This window comes from Carassius carassius, chromosome 22 (genome assembly GCF_963082965.1).
Source record: "Carassius carassius chromosome 22, fCarCar2.1, whole genome shotgun sequence".
Lineage (NCBI taxonomy): Eukaryota > Metazoa > Chordata > Actinopteri > Cypriniformes > Cyprinidae > Carassius > Carassius carassius.
In genome coordinates this window covers 8,387,335-8,402,878 of record NC_081776.1, presented here as the reverse complement: position 1 = coordinate 8,402,878, position 15,544 = coordinate 8,387,335, and the positions used below count along the sequence as shown (strand labels likewise).

The 15,544-nt window shown below is 39.0% G+C and overlaps 2 protein-coding genes across 2 annotated transcripts in view; one reads left to right on the top strand and one right to left on the bottom strand.

Annotated features, from left to right (window-relative positions):
* The window catches only part of LOC132098863 (wnt inhibitory factor 1-like), a 21,033-nt gene extending 16,601 nt beyond the window's left edge, over window positions 1-4,432 (bottom strand). Inside the window, exon 1 of the mRNA XM_059505095.1 lies at window positions 4,318-4,432. The gene's annotated coding sequence lies outside the window, so the exon portion shown is untranslated. The remainder of the gene's footprint in view (window positions 1-4,317) is intronic.
* Window positions 4,318-15,237, top strand: LOC132098862 (inner nuclear membrane protein Man1-like). Its single transcript, XM_059505092.1, has 13 exons — window positions 4,318-5,643; window positions 9,944-9,984; window positions 10,100-10,169; window positions 10,255-10,331; window positions 10,507-10,586; window positions 10,752-10,897; window positions 10,986-11,087; window positions 11,170-11,272; window positions 11,390-11,568; window positions 11,784-11,865; window positions 12,008-12,113; window positions 13,617-13,695; window positions 13,780-15,237. The coding sequence occupies exons 1-13, from the start codon at window positions 4,368-4,370 to the stop codon at window positions 13,941-13,943; spliced, it is 2,505 nt and encodes an 834-aa protein (XP_059361075.1). The 5' UTR covers window positions 4,318-4,367; the 3' UTR covers window positions 13,944-15,237.
* The last annotated feature ends 307 nt before the right edge of the window (window positions 15,238-15,544 follow it).

Sequence of the window (15,544 nt, the reverse complement as noted above, 5' to 3'; positions counted from 1 at the left end):
ATTTTAACTTACAAATACAAATATTAATATGACAAGTTCTCACATTCAGATCTTCAACCTCTCGAGTTTAGCTACTGATTTACCTTTATAGATATGTGCCGTGAAAAATTCATATCTCTATTATAATTTGTTATTATTATTTTAAATCAGAGGGTTTTACAAATATTTAACCAATGATAAGTATTTAAAAGAGCTTGTCAGTAAAACGTAATTACGCCATTGAAGTTGAAGTAGTGCTTATATCTCCACCTTGAAAATGCCAACTTTTCATTGGATTGCTCCTGACTCACCATCTCTGCTGCTGCTGCGAATCTCTGTTTAGCTGTTGCGTGTGTGTGTGTGTGTGTGTGTGTGTTTGGCGCCGCTGGCGCGTGTGCCGGCATGTGTGTAAAAACACTGGCTCTGATTGACTACCATGAAACACATGACTCTGCCTTAGCCAATCATAATCGCTTATCTCGTTATCAGTTAACCCACCTCCTCACTCGCTGTGTGAGCCAGGGGTGCGTTCGAATTACATAGTTTATTAAGTCAATGCATAGGAACGCACCGCATTTAACGTCCAGTAATGTTAACGGCGTTGTAACGACGGGAAAAGTAATTAGTTAGATTACCCCGCTACTGAAAAAATAACGTCGTTACCTAACGCCGTTCTTTTAAACGGCGTTATTCCAAACACTGCAAACAAATAACAGTTTGAATAGTAGCTACAGCATTTCTTTACTCAAGCACTATGTAAAGGCTATTGTCTGTGTGTGTTTGAAGCTATCTAGTCAATATACTTTTGTACGTTTTTGAATATACTGTGCATAAGCGCTTTATCGTTTATATCATGAGACATTGGCCAAGTTTACTAAACAACAAGAAAAACTAAGCGCCCATATAGAAACAATAAACGTTATATAGCCTTTAAAAGGCGATGATAGCATAAAATGCGCTGCACTTGCCTCAGATGCAGACAAAACACAGATCTCATCATTTGCCAGCCAAAGACCTTGTTAACTCCATTTGAGCTTGTTTAAATAGCCTAATGTTAATTGCACGTGTCTGATACAACACAAACACTGACGACGCAGTGTTGTTTAACCCTCTGGGCTTCTTCGTAAATGGGTCACACTTAGCTTCCTCCCGCCCGAAAACGGGCGAAGCCTTAAAATTGTATTTACTTTTTCCCAGGATAACCAATCAAATATATTTTTGTTCTATAATGTTTTCTGATTATTATTTAGAATTTTTAGATTTTTTTATGTTACTTTGCATTAATTATATAATTTTTATGAGCTATTTTTTCCATTAGAATTAATATATCATTTTTTATTTTATATTTATTTAAAAAAATTCAATAAATGCAGCATTTCACATCAAAATAGAGTGCCAGCCTAAAAAAAAAATGTTCCAGGAGAAGAACTTCATCTAAGGCCCAATCCCAATGCTTCCCCTTAGCCCTTCCCCTTTGTCTCGATTCTCTTTTGGTTGGAGGGGTAGGGGTAAGGCGAAGGGCCAGATATCCTTTCAAACTAAGATTTTTCGGGACCACACTTCAAACAAAGGGGTATGAATTATCTCGGAAACATGGTTTCTACAGCTAACAAAAAGACACATAAATGTAAGATTTGTTGGCATGAATAAAGATTTTAACGATAAGTAATTATTTGTTTTATGTTCCATACAATTGTGAGTTCATATTAACGGTCATGTTACTCAAAGAGATGTTTGCAAAAAATATCTAATATTTGCTAACGTCATATCATTACAGACTGCATGAAAGTGCCACAGCATATGTCTGATCAGGGCGATAACTGCTGTAGACATTGATGGGGGCTAATCCCCCAATAATTAGAAATCGCTAAACCATTTTCTCAAATATTGCCTTTTCAAGAGAAAAAAAGAGAGAGAGAGAAAGAGAAAGGAAGTTGGGTGTATTCGCGTCTGTGCATTTATCTTTTTAGAGTGAGTTTACTTAAAAACAACGATTGTATCCTCTCGTCGCTGGAAAATATAATGTGGGGATTCAGTATTTAAACTGTATTTAATAAAAGTTGTGGGGCAGCGTTGACAAGTTTATTTTCTCCTGGATGTTTGAGCTGCGTGATTTCCGATATGTGTGTGTGTCAGTATAGCAGCTCATTAATACAGAACAATCATTAAAGGCTCTAATGCACACCAGAACACCAGGATATGGGTGTATTGTAAGAGCTAGACGATGAATGATGGCGTGTGACGGCATAGTAGTGGTGTCCCAATCCTTAGGGGACTATTTTCTCCCCTACCCCTTGACACTCTGTTTCAAGGGACAAGGGGAAGGGGAAGAGGTATAAATTAGAATTGGGATTGGGCCTAGTGGCTTTAAAAAATAGCCACTTTTGTGTAATGTCCTGTACCAGCCTGTAGGCTGCCTATAGCTTCCTATATATCCTATATAGACAGGCTTTTTGATTCCTTTTATTGTTTTAGACATGATTTCTCTATCTCATTCGTTTTTTTTATTTAGATATACATTTAGATATTCTAAAAGATGATTACTTTATTTTCTTAACAAAAATGTTTAGATAAGTATCAGGTTTTGCATTATGATTACAATCAAACTATAGCATTTGGTTAGAAAGGGAACACAATGTGTGTGTGTGTGTGTGTGTGTGTGTGTGTATGTGTGAGTGAGTGAATGTGTGTGTGTGTGTGTGTGTGTTGCATTTGAGCGAGAGTCTTTTTTTGTATTTTTTATTTATTTATTTTTGCATATTCTCAAAATTTGCTGTTGCAGTCTTACCAGCCTCTCTCTTTCTCTCTCTCTCTCTCTCTCTCTCTCTCTCTCTCTGTGTGTGTGTGTGTGTGTGTGTGTGTGTGCATTTGAGCAAGTTTTTTTTTTCATTTATTGATTTTATGTGGAATATTCTACAAATTTGCTGTTGCAGTCGCCAATTTATCTGTGTATGTGTGTGTGTGTTTGTGTGCGTGGGTGTGTGTGTGTGGGGGGGGGGTCTTATTTGCACTCTTGATGTTCTAGAGTGTCACCCCTTCATTGCTGTACACTTTTTTTCAGCACAGTTGCTGATCTGTAGCTTGTACCACCAAAAGTTTCTCTGAGTTTTCCTATTTTTTCGTATTTCGGTCGGGAGGAAGCTAAGTGTGACTTTTTTTTTTACGACCCTTTAACATACCAGAATCATCTCCTTGATTTTTTTGTGTGTTCATATAGGTAATACAACAAAAGTCACCAAGTTTCATCCCCATCCGATGAAGCAAAAAAATTAAACATTTCAAAACGTTCAAGTTTTCGCCCGTTTTCGGGCGAAGAAGCCCAGAGGGTTAATTATTGACGACCCCCCCCCCCCCCCCCTTATTTCCTTCCCCTCTGTATTTTAGTAGTGTGCCATGAAACTGTTTTATTTGTCAATAACCATCAGAGATCATATTGTGTGTATTTGGTTGCTTAAACTCAACAAACCACGAAAATAACTCTTATATAATACTCGCGAGTCCACTTTATATGTGCAAGCTTTGGATGTGACTGCGAGGGCACATAGCCTAATACAGCATGTAGAGCGCTCGAGTACCAAATGGCTTAAAATCCTTAAACGGTGTGCAAATTATACATTTTTGTGACAATGCAACAATTTACCCGATTAGTCAAGTCAAGTGACAGTTCTGTCAGCTGTCCCGATCGAAATGTGAGTGAGTCTTGTATCGCAGCTTGCAGCAGGTCGCTGAAGTGCAGACAAGATGCTCTGATGTGAAGCGCGCTCCGAGAGAGTTTATGACTGATTGAATCTTGTTTGTGTGGATTTATTTTATTATCCAAACCTACAAGTTATGTTGAATAAATGCAGGGATTTACCTCATTATAAACTTGAAAGCTGCGAGAATTATTAAAACTACAGAAATGTAGGACCTGATTAAAAATAACTATTACACAGATATTTGAAAAATAAAATTCCACCATTTTTTCAAAACGTTTTTAGGCATGGAAATTGTTGTTTTAAAATCGCATGGCATTTTCATGACCTTACAGACCCTAAATGCAACTGATGCACGCTCTTAAAATCACTGGTCCAGCAATGTGATTGCGCGAGTGCTCCGTTACCTCTCCCTCCTGTAATCACATGCCGGATCCGTTACCCCGCTTTGTTCCGGGACCTCGCAATTTACAAATTAAGCACTGCGTGTATATATATATATATATATATATATATATATATATATATATATATATATATATATATATATATATACATATATATACATATACATATATATATATATACATATATATATATATACATATACATATACATATATATCTGTGGTCTGTCCGCTTACTTCTACGTCACTTCCGCCGTGTCTCGCTGTGTGCGTTTTTTCGTGCAAAGATGGCGTCTGCACAGTTGACGGATGAGGAGCTTGTGTCTGAATTAAAACGGCTCGGCTTCACCCCGGGCCCGGTGACGGAGAGCACGCGGCCCGTGTACTTAAAGAAACTGAAGAAGCTGTGGGAAGAGCAGCCCCAGCCGCGGAGCTCCCGGAGTGGAAAAGGACGCAGCAGCAGCGGGAGTATCAACAGCAACGGCAGCAGCGACGCTAGTAACAGCAACGCCGCGGCACGAGCTCCGGGATTCAGCGCCAGGCCACCGGGCAGTGACGTCACGCGTCTGAGCGCCAGTCGGAGCGAGAAGCGCAGAGCCGGAAAGTTCGTGCTGGGCTTCAGCTCGGACGAGTCAGACGTGGAGGCGCCGCAGAAGAAAGGAGGCCCGAATCACGGGGGCAGCAGGAGAGACCGAGGATCTGCGCAGCAGACACCCACCATCAGGCCTGCGGGAACACCCGCCGCCGCCTCCCTCGGGTTATCCGCGGACAAGAAAAGCATTTCTGGTTCTCCGTGGTGGGCCGACCGAGGTCAACCCAAAGATTTGGAAGAAACGGAAAGAGACACTCGGGCTTTGAACGGTAATAAGGCGTTTTATGAATCTAACAGTTGTAAGTTAGCCAGGGATTACTCTGATTCAGACGACGAGGAGGAAGAAGAGGAGGGTGAACGAGACCGTCCCCGCGAACGCCGTCTGACTTCCAGACACAGTCCACCCGCCTCCTCTTCCCCGCACCGGAGCGTCTGGAGCTCAGATAAGACGGCGCTCGGCGCGCGTGATACTCCTGACTTCGGTCTAAATATGATCGGGGATCGGAGGGACGACGATGAGAAAGAACTGAGAGAGTTTACCGGAAGCTACGTGAGCCACAGCTTCCCGAAACTCTCCGGGATTGACGGCAGCAGCCCGTCCGGTTCCATTAATAAGAACCACCTCGACAGCGGAGACGGCGAATCCCCCTGCAGCAGCAGTCGGTTCAGTATCGGGCTAAGACCGCGCTTTCCCTCCTACACGGCAACCTACCGAGCAAACCACTCGAACCACACCGGTTCCAACAACTCCTACAGCCATGCCTCAGCCCTCAAGTCCAAGCAGCACAGCACGGTCCCGGAGGACGAGCTCCTGCAGCAGTTTAAACGGGAGGAGGCGTCCGCCACCGGCGGCTTCAGCGCTCACTACCTGTCCATGTTCCTCCTGACAGCCGCCTGTCTGTTCTTCGTCCTGCTGGGCCTCATGTACCTGCGGATGAGGGGCTCCAGCACCTCCGAGGGGGATGCAGTCAGTAAGTATGAAGTGCTGAAAGTGGCATGTGTCGCTAAACATAGTCAGCTGTATACCTTAGCAACATTTTTGGGGCAGTTTAAGAACATTGCTGTTTAGTTATTTATTATGTATATATAATACTACTTAATGTCAATAAGTATCATATTCATATAATATGATACTTACATGGTACCTCGTCCCAAATATTTTTAAAAAGCCTTAGAGCTTTGTCCAAAAAACATGATATTACCATGTTGAACTGATGGTATTCGATGCTGCTGAGTGAATACCACATAAATACCGTAGCAAATTAATGTATTACTAACACAGTTTCCAAAAAGAATACTATGGTGCTACCATGAAACATACTAAAAAAGGTATTACTGTAGTACATTTTCTAAAAACATCTCGCCATCATCCTTTGAAAACATGGTCGTACTATGGTACAGTGATGTATTGGATTGTAATAATATGGTACAGAATGCTGATGCTTACAATGTATATTGTACATCCAGTCTCAAAAAACGTTGTAATACCATGAAACATTTACAAAAAGTGCCATTTTCATGGTACATGTCCAATGATGTTGGCATAGTGCATTAATATAGTGGTACTTTGAGATATATAATGCTGCTGAATGGTTGTCGCGTAATTTCTACAGTGTTATTGTAGTACTTCCACCCAGTTCCCAGGAATACTGTGGAACTTAAAACATGGTATTACTGTGAAGCTGTGTGCAAGAATATGGCAAAACCACGGTACAGTGGATGTTTTGGACTTACCATGGTTCTTTAATATTTTTAATCTGATATTAAGTGCTTTTTATATTATATTTACACTTCAAGGAATACTGTGGTATTACTATAGTGTAATGAACTGCCTCTGTATCTTTCAAATAGTCTGTGAACCCTCACATACATATCCATTATTTAAACAAGAGGTTTAAAATATGTCAGGTCAATAATGATCATCTAAAAAAAAAAATTTAGTTGTAGCTGCACAAGTGTTGCATCTAGGCCTGCACGATTAATCGAACACGATTATTTGTGATTGTCATGCGCATTTAATCAGTAAACCCAGTTCTGTGATTAGCAGTAAATGTCCATCACCTGCTTTCAGGTGGAGCAGCATTTAATACACAGAGCCATAGTTCTCTGACAAGCTATGCAATATCGTGTTCATAATCGCAGACGTTATAATTGTAGGATTATGATATTGACAAAATCGTTCTTGATTATGATAGCTGTTTGCGTGTCTTCTCAATGAACTCTCTCTGTGTAGTAAATGCTGCTCCATCTGAGAGCATGTGAAAATACTACATTTAATAACCTGTTATAACTCCAAATTCACTCCGTAACGTCAGTCGAGTTTAAAATAAATCCTTCTGTGAGATATATGGCTTCCTAAAAAGAATAATTAAGGCACACAATATTTAATTGTATTCTAAGCAATGATAAAGGCTATGTTGATTAGCATTTCATTGTAGATATTCTTTATTATGATGAAAATTATAATAAGGCTTCTGCCTAATCGCAATTGCATCCCTTAAAAGATCACTGCGGTTTAGTATCTGGTATAGATGGCAAATTAACTTTTGTATTGTATTGATTTACTGAGAAAAACTACAGAGCGTGTGTTTTAGAAAATTACACATTTAATGCTTTATAAAGTTCCTCAAAGATTTTCTAATTGTTTATGCACTCCATGAGTCAATCATGAATAATTCACACAGCAGTTATCACCCCACACTATTCGCACCTACTTAGACAGGAAATGGTCGATGTCGCTGGTGCTTTTAATGGGACAGAGGGAGGTATTTGCATTAGAAATATGTGTGTGCTCCATGCCAGGTCAAATGACTGTTCCAGCCCTGGTGGATTTAAGGTAACTGATCGCACCTTCACCTTGTTTCAACTAGATGAACTTTTAGTCAAATTATTCTCCAAGGTCTCAGTGCTCACCATATTTGTGAAGTCTTATCTTCTAGGTTTTTTTGTTTTGTTTTCTGTTCTCTTACTAGAAGTGAGTTTGTGCTAAATTTACAGAATAAATATGAATGTATATTAATTAATATACTTTTTTTTTTGGTTTTGCCCTGCACTAAAAATTGATTAGCTAAGTCTAAAACTAGTCTGCACCCATAATGTGCATGATATGTGCTTTAGATTAGTTAAGATATTGATCAAAATGATTCATGAGGTTTTTTTTTTTGAGAATTTAAGTTCTTTTAAAAAGTATTTAAAAAATAATTTAGAAAATTTTCAATGATAATATTATGTTGTAATTTTTGTGCTTTTCAATTAGTAATTAAAATAAGTTAAATGGAATTAATTAAAAAACTCCTTATCCAGCAATTACAAATGACTGTAAAGGTAATGGAAAAATTATGGAAATTCACTTCTGAAAAGTGTGGGAACCCTCTGAGAGTCTGTTATTTGACAGTAATCATGGCTAGTCTGGTAGTCCCCACATTTTGACATGTTGACATCATTTATGGTCATAATGTGATAGCCAGCATCAATCTTTTGATGCATTTTTCCAGATGAAAGAAAGTCTGTTCTTGGATGTGCATGCAATGCCACTCAGTTTAAATAGCTTGAGTACCCTCAGAGTAAAGTGCTCTGGAGGCAGAGACGACTCTTGAGAGGAAACCGACTGATGAATTACTATGTATATTTGTGGCGTGGCCGGTCTCTCGGGGAGGGAGCTTTGACTGGAGAGCGTGCTGCAGACATCTAGGTCACAGACAAGCTAAAGCGGCCTAATTGTCTGTCTCTCAGGGGACTCTGGGAGCTTGCGGCCAGCTAGATTGACTGACTTCTCTCTGGCTGGCTAAATGCCTAATTCTCACTTTGAGTTTGATTATATACTGTACAATGTGTACCAGTTTTCTACTTGTTCAGGTTGTAGTTTGCAGCTTGTGTGATTTAAGTCATTCTGAACAACGTGCTATCAAACTACTACTGAACTACTATTTCTGTTGTGTGCAGTACATATGCACAGTTTAAAATAGTTTGTATGCATTAAATATGTCTTAGAACATCCAATACTATATTACACAAAGTAATGCGTTTGACTTGATCTTCCAGTATGACGACATCAAGTCTTCAGTTACATTCTGACTTATTTTTTGACGAGGCTGGCAAAAAATGCCAAATGTTCACTTTTTTTTCTTAGAACAAAAGTGATGCTGGATGCTACTTGCTGAATTAACTGCATTGTAACTAGGTCATGTGGCACCAGTGTAGCATAGTACTGTTTGAAATGTTTATCATTGTGTACTAGTATACTTTATATATATATATATATATATATATATATATATATATATATATATAGTTTGCAAGTGTCCAAGTCTGAAAATAGCCAATTTAAGTTTAGCCCTATGATATGTCTAGAATTTTAGTCGATATTAGAAACCTATCAGAGAAACAAGCACTACTTATTCATATTTTGTGCACTGTGCATTATAAAGAAGGTAGTTATGATAATATCCTTTATTTTATTGTTAACTGCCTGCCGTTATAAAATAAATAGACCTTAGTCAGATTAGACATCATGAGGGAAAGACTTAGTCTTAACAATGGCATGCACTGTATAAAGGCTCTCACAGTTTTCACAATTGGCAACTTTTAAAACACTTTTGTGGAGTTTTCTCTACAGAAATTTGTTTAATAAAATATCTTTCGTCAGCTTAATCGTTATGTTGTTAAACAACAGGAAAGTAGTCCATTGAACACACTATACAGCTATATCTCACAGCCTTTAATTCCTGTCAAAAATGTAATATTGCATCATCCTGATTAAGGTCTGTAGGCCACCTGAGGCCATGTATTTTTTTAGTGGTTTTACCATGGTTAAGGAGGTTTAGGCCACTCCCATCTATAGCTCGACCACAGAACCAGAAAAATGGGATCTCATCACTTGAAATCTAGGTCAAACTTGGTCTTGAAACTTAAAAGCTGTTGTTTTTCCAGAGTATATGGCTTCCTCTCAGAGGTTGATGTATTAAATGGGTTGCAACATCAGAGACAGCTCACGTTTAATAAGCCAGACTAATGCAGTCTATGATTGAGACATGCAGGGCAGTTGCTGTGCTAAATTTGGGCCCCTGCCAGAGTGAGGACAGAAACACAATGTTCAGACAATGAGTCAAGTGTAAGAAGACGAGAAGCTCACACTCGTCACACCCTCAAGTGTGAGACGATGAGCAGCCCTCCTCCACGGCATAGTTGGGAAATACTTTGATGCCATAACGCTGTAATATTGTCTAGTGCTGACTCAGTAATGCCATTTGTCGACTTTTCTTTCTTTTTCAGTCATGCATCACCCGTTCGGACCGGAGTTTGATCAGAGTTATGTGAGTATCTGCTCATCTGTGTGCCATATTCAAAGATGATATAAAAATATATTGGTGGTTATACATACTGTCCTTAAACATGCACTCACTTCATTTACTTGCATTGATTGAACAGGACATCAAAGACCGAGACCTCATCCTTAACCTTCTCCTGTCTCTACATGAGCACCTGTCCAGTGTTGCAGGTTAGCATACAGTTATTTAGTCACTCTATATATTTGTTTTGATATATGCAGCATTAAAATGTGCAACCTTGTGATTGCTTTTCAGGAGAACATGATTGTGGAGACCTTAAAAATCCTTTAAACAGAAGTGTCTCTTTCAGTGATGCCTCTTCATACCTCAAGGTTTGTTTTGCTTATTAAAGCGTTTGCACTCCATGGTCTGGTCATTGGATTTAAATTGCATTTATTTTTTTAAATTAGCACTGACCTTTTGACATATTTCATTGTATAATTTGGAAAATAATGTCTCTGCTAACATGAAAATGCACAATATAATAAAGCATCTTTCTCTTTCAAGCTCCAAAATGAAGCCTATGAAAACTTGATTGAAACTTCTTTAGAGTGGATCATGAAAACCAAAGATTTTGTCGGTATAAGGTATCTGCTGTTCCTCCATCAAATTGTCGTAAATCATCTATCTATTGGCCAGTCATCCTCTGTTTATTTAGTCTTTCTATCTATCTGTGTAGATATATAAAGGTGTAACTTTCATGTGAGTGCTGTTTTCCTGTGTTCAATGGTCATGTGTTGTTTTCTTGACAGGTTGATTGGTGCCGAGCCTGCTCAACCCATAGAGGACGTATCGGAAATCTCACGACTGGAGTCCATCCACCCCCGCATGTCCTTCTTCTGCCGCCTCAGACGCGCCTTCTTCACTGTGATCTACAAAGTTCTCTTCATTCTTGCAGGTTTGCTTCTGCTTTCTGTAGATATTGGTGCTTTCAGCACAGGAAAGATCTACATCTTTTCACTAACCTCTCCTACATTTCTCTGTAGGCATCGGTTTAGTTTTGGGTTTGGTGTATTACATGAAATACAGATGGCGCAAAGAAGAGGAGGAAACTAGACAGATGTATGACATGGTGGAGAGAATCATTGGTAAGACTGTCTCATCGTTACACAAGAAATTACACAATGCAGGTGTAAAGCATCTTAAATAGCTTGGCTTGTGCTTTTACAGATGTAATGAGAAGCCACAATGAAACCTGTCAGGAGAATAAGGACTTGCAGCGGTATTTGCCCATCCCTCACGTCCGTGACTCTCTTGTCCAGCCTCAAGAAAGGTATTGTGTCTTTGCAGTGCGAATTTGGTTTTAATTCAGGTTGCATTCTTGTATGAAACACCCTCTTTCCCAAGTTCAGTTTATGTGAGTCCTGAATAGTATATGTTGTTCTTTCAGAAAGAAGATGAAGAAAGTGTGGGACAGAGCCGTCACGTTCCTCTCAGCTAATGAGTCCCGTATTCGGACAGAAACACAGAGGATTGGAGGGGCGGACTTCATAGTGTGGCGGTGGCTTCAGCCTTCAATGTCACCTGATAAGATGTCCAGTATGCCCTCAAAAGTGTGGCAAGGCCAAGGTAACGGTTTCTCTATGTGAAGTCAACCATTTGCATTTTAAGGCCACACTAATGCCTTTTTACTTTTTCAAAATCACACATGATCTTAAGTATGTGGACATCTCTTTCTGATTGTTATTGATATTACACTTTCAGCACATAGTTCTGCATAGTGTCCACATTCTGGACATGTAGGGTATGTTCATAAACCTAAAGTGGCTTGTTTTGTTCTTCAGCATTTCCGTTGGACCGAAGAAATTCACCACCAAACAGCTTAACGCCATGCTTGAAGATTCGCAACATGTTTGATCCTGTAATGTACGTTTCTCAAGGACTTTTGCATGTGACCTTGCATTGAATTGGTGGTTCAAGTAAAATATATTTACTTGCATAATATAATTTAGGTCTGCCTGATATTAGAGTGTTTTAGAGAAAAGTAATCTCACTGCCTCTTGAACAGGGAAGTGGGGGAAAACTGGCACCTCGCCATTCAAGAAGCCATTTTGGAGAAGTGCAGTGATAACGATGGAATTGTTCACATAGCTGTTGACAAAAACTCAAGAGAGGTGAGAATCCTGTGTGGTTCATTACAAAAAAGGCAACCTGGGTTTATAAGCTCTTGTCCAAATTCTAACAGGGCTTTTTGCACCACAGGGACCTTTTCATAGTACCAGAACTAATTGTGGAACTACCCAGTTTTGGGTGTTTTCGCACCGCAGGAACTAGGTGCGATTTTTAAGTACCGGACTGCCTTTATCGAGAACCAAATTAGCTCCTACTCCAGAGCAGGGTCTAACCAGCACAACTGGTACTAACCGTGATGTAAGTAGACACTTATTGGTCAGACGCGTTCGTAAACGCCCTCACCCACTATGATTTAAAACACTGTAAACATTGTCAACTTATTTCGCAAGTATGAAAAGCGATAAATATACGGACGCTGAAGTGCAAGCACTTGTAGCAAATGTAGCACTGGCAGTTGTCGTTGGAGATTCTTAATCCTCTTTCCATTCTTTCAATTGCTTTACATATACATTGACATTTCATGTCTATTATTGTGAAACCCGTGAGACACAACAGAAACACAGCTCCGGACATAGTGTCCTCCATCGTCCTGTTGTTAACATTATTCTTCTTTGTTAACGTTGTTGAAAGCCGTGCACAAATGACATTGCTGTCGACCGGCTTACGCCATGTCCTAGTACCCATGGTCAGTGCGAATGCAACCCTTTAAATGGTACTGGGAAATAGTTTGCGGAAAATCGTACCAGTACTTTAGTACTGTACATTTAGTTCTGGAACTAAAGCGGTGCAAAAGGCCCTATTTAGTTGCCTGCTGCCTTTAAAGGTAACATCCCAGCCATCATGGACCCTCATAAATGGCCAATTTGTAACACAATACAACAACATGCAACAACTCCTCACACCACACAAATTGACTTGACTCACAGTATGATGTTAGCATATTGCTAAGCTAACAGCGTGATATTGTAAGAAGCATAAAATGCATAGGACAGTCCATTTTTAATGTGTGGTGTTATTGTTAGCAAAACTATTTCTTATGCCCGTTGAATTGTTTTGATTCGACATGATCTATTGATTCCAATTGAGTTTCATGTTGCTAAGCTTACAAATGCTAGATATTGAAATAAGCATAAATCGGACATATTTATATTGGCCAAAATAATCTATCTTTAAGTACTCTGAATGTTATTTTTCACCATATTGGATAGTTTTCCACCAAGCTTATCATACAAATGGACTTTATACTCATAATTGAATTTAATTAAGTTTGATGTTAGTGTGAATTGTGATGCTAAGCTAATGTGTACTAGATATTAATATTAGCGAAATGAAATGGGACAAACAAATAATGGGTAAGAAATAACTTTTTTTTTTCTTTTTTTTTGTACCTTATTTCACTTTTTTTTTAGCAGTGCTTTCTGGTATTGCCTTATTCACAAAGGATATGATGTTGGCTTAGAATTTTACTTTGTTTTGGAACAGAAATATTCCTAGAAGCATTTAACCAATGGGCCGATTTTCTGTATGGTTTTGTTCTCATATAGGGCTGCGTTTATGTGAAGTGCCTTTCAGCAGAGCATTCTGGGAAAGCCTTCAAAGCACTACATGGCTCCTGGTTTGATGGTAAACGAATATTGCATTTATTCTTGACTAATCATAAGAAATGCCATCTTCAGTCTGTTTCAACCCAACGTGCCTTTTATACAGGTAAGCTGGTGACGGTCAAGTACCTACGCCTGGATCGCTACCACCAACGTTTCCCCCAAGCCCTGGGCTGCAACACGCCCCTCAAGCCCTCCAACTCCAGCATGAACAGCATGTCTCGCCTGAACCAGCGATCCAGCACGTCCAGCTCACTGGGTTTCTCGTGAGGGACATCCTAACGGCAACCACCATCCTCTCTGCTCCTTTCTCCTGTGTCCTCGTTATCTGAGAGAACTGCATCCAGGAGCTTTTACAGTTGGGCCACCAGGGATGCCCAATCAGTTTTGTCAGCCATATGCAAACAATGGTGTTTAAACCTGTGAGCTGCTGTGTTTTTTCTTTTTTCCTGTCCTTCAGTATCAAGGAAAGCAAGGGAGATGCACACACTGGCATGAAACCGGTGGAGAGAGAGTTGCTCGGTCCGATGAGAACTTTTAGTAGAGGTGTACGATGCAATCTCTGTTATTCTCATATCTGGTGCAAGTGGAAACAAATTTCTGTTTCTTATGTATTTTCTTTGTTTTTGATAAACCAATACAATGACAAAAATGGCTTCCAACTTTAAATCTTACAACACAAATGAAAGTTTTCCGGCCTCTGCTTATTTTTTATGTAACTAACTCCCCTCCTTAATTCCAGGGAGCTCCGTTGGGCTATACATAGCTGCATGTGCTGGTTAAAGTATGCCTATATTTAAGCTTTGAATTGTATCATATATTGTGGATGTTTATTTCCCTGATAATGTTTTAATTGATGTATTCCCTGTATTAATTTTTTTTTTTTTTTTTTTTTTTAGTTTTTGTAGTCCAAGAACAGCATGCACACACTCTAGAAAGGGGTGCTGTAAATATCTCATTGAATGGTGGTGGTTGAAATCATCTGTTTGAATTGAAATTGTCATAAGCTCTCGTTTGTTTCTTGCCAACAGAATAACTACACTGCTGCATTTAGAGATGTGTGATGTTGAAGGGTCTACATGGCTTTGTGAGGGAAATTAACAATTGTGTTCCCCTTCAATGCCATGTTTCTGAACACTAGTCTTAATTGTAACAGCCTGATTATATTCAAGTATATAATTATTTACTGTTGTTTTTGTTTATATTTTAAAAGTTATGCTTTTCCCATTATAATTGGTGCTGTTGGATGTTCTTTTTTCCCCTGACCCATCACTTGGCAGATTTTAAATGCCATCCTGTTTCTGTTTTTAATCTGTCCCCGACCCTACTAAATTTCCAAAGGAGACGTTTTTGATGGAAGTTGTTTTCTGACTTTCTTATACACACTTGTGCTACAGCCGCAGCCTGATATGGCGATCTGATTCTAATTTGTATCGGGACACATTCATAAACGGAGCATGTCATGCTGCGGTCATGTCTATTTTGGAACATAGAAAGATTTATCAGCCTTTGTTTAGATGCAGTTCGGGTGGATATGAGGTAAATAAAATTTACTTGTTTATTACTTATATTTATCTCCTTCCTTGTTGAGATTCATTACATAATCTAGCACATTTAACTTTGCGTTTCCAGAATGACTGGCACCTACATTTATAAAAAACGTTGGAAATGGCTTTTGAGATAAAGTTGCTCTTTTAATTGATTTAATCGGTTTAACATTTCTAAAAAAAAAAGTTAACTGTAGTTGCCCACTCCAGAAATCTAGGTGAACCTATATTTTGTTTTAAAAATGTATAATTTATATATTAGTAAATATAACTTAAGGATGAAATTTGTAAGTATTGCACTTTTTAAGATGCAAAGGATTTCAG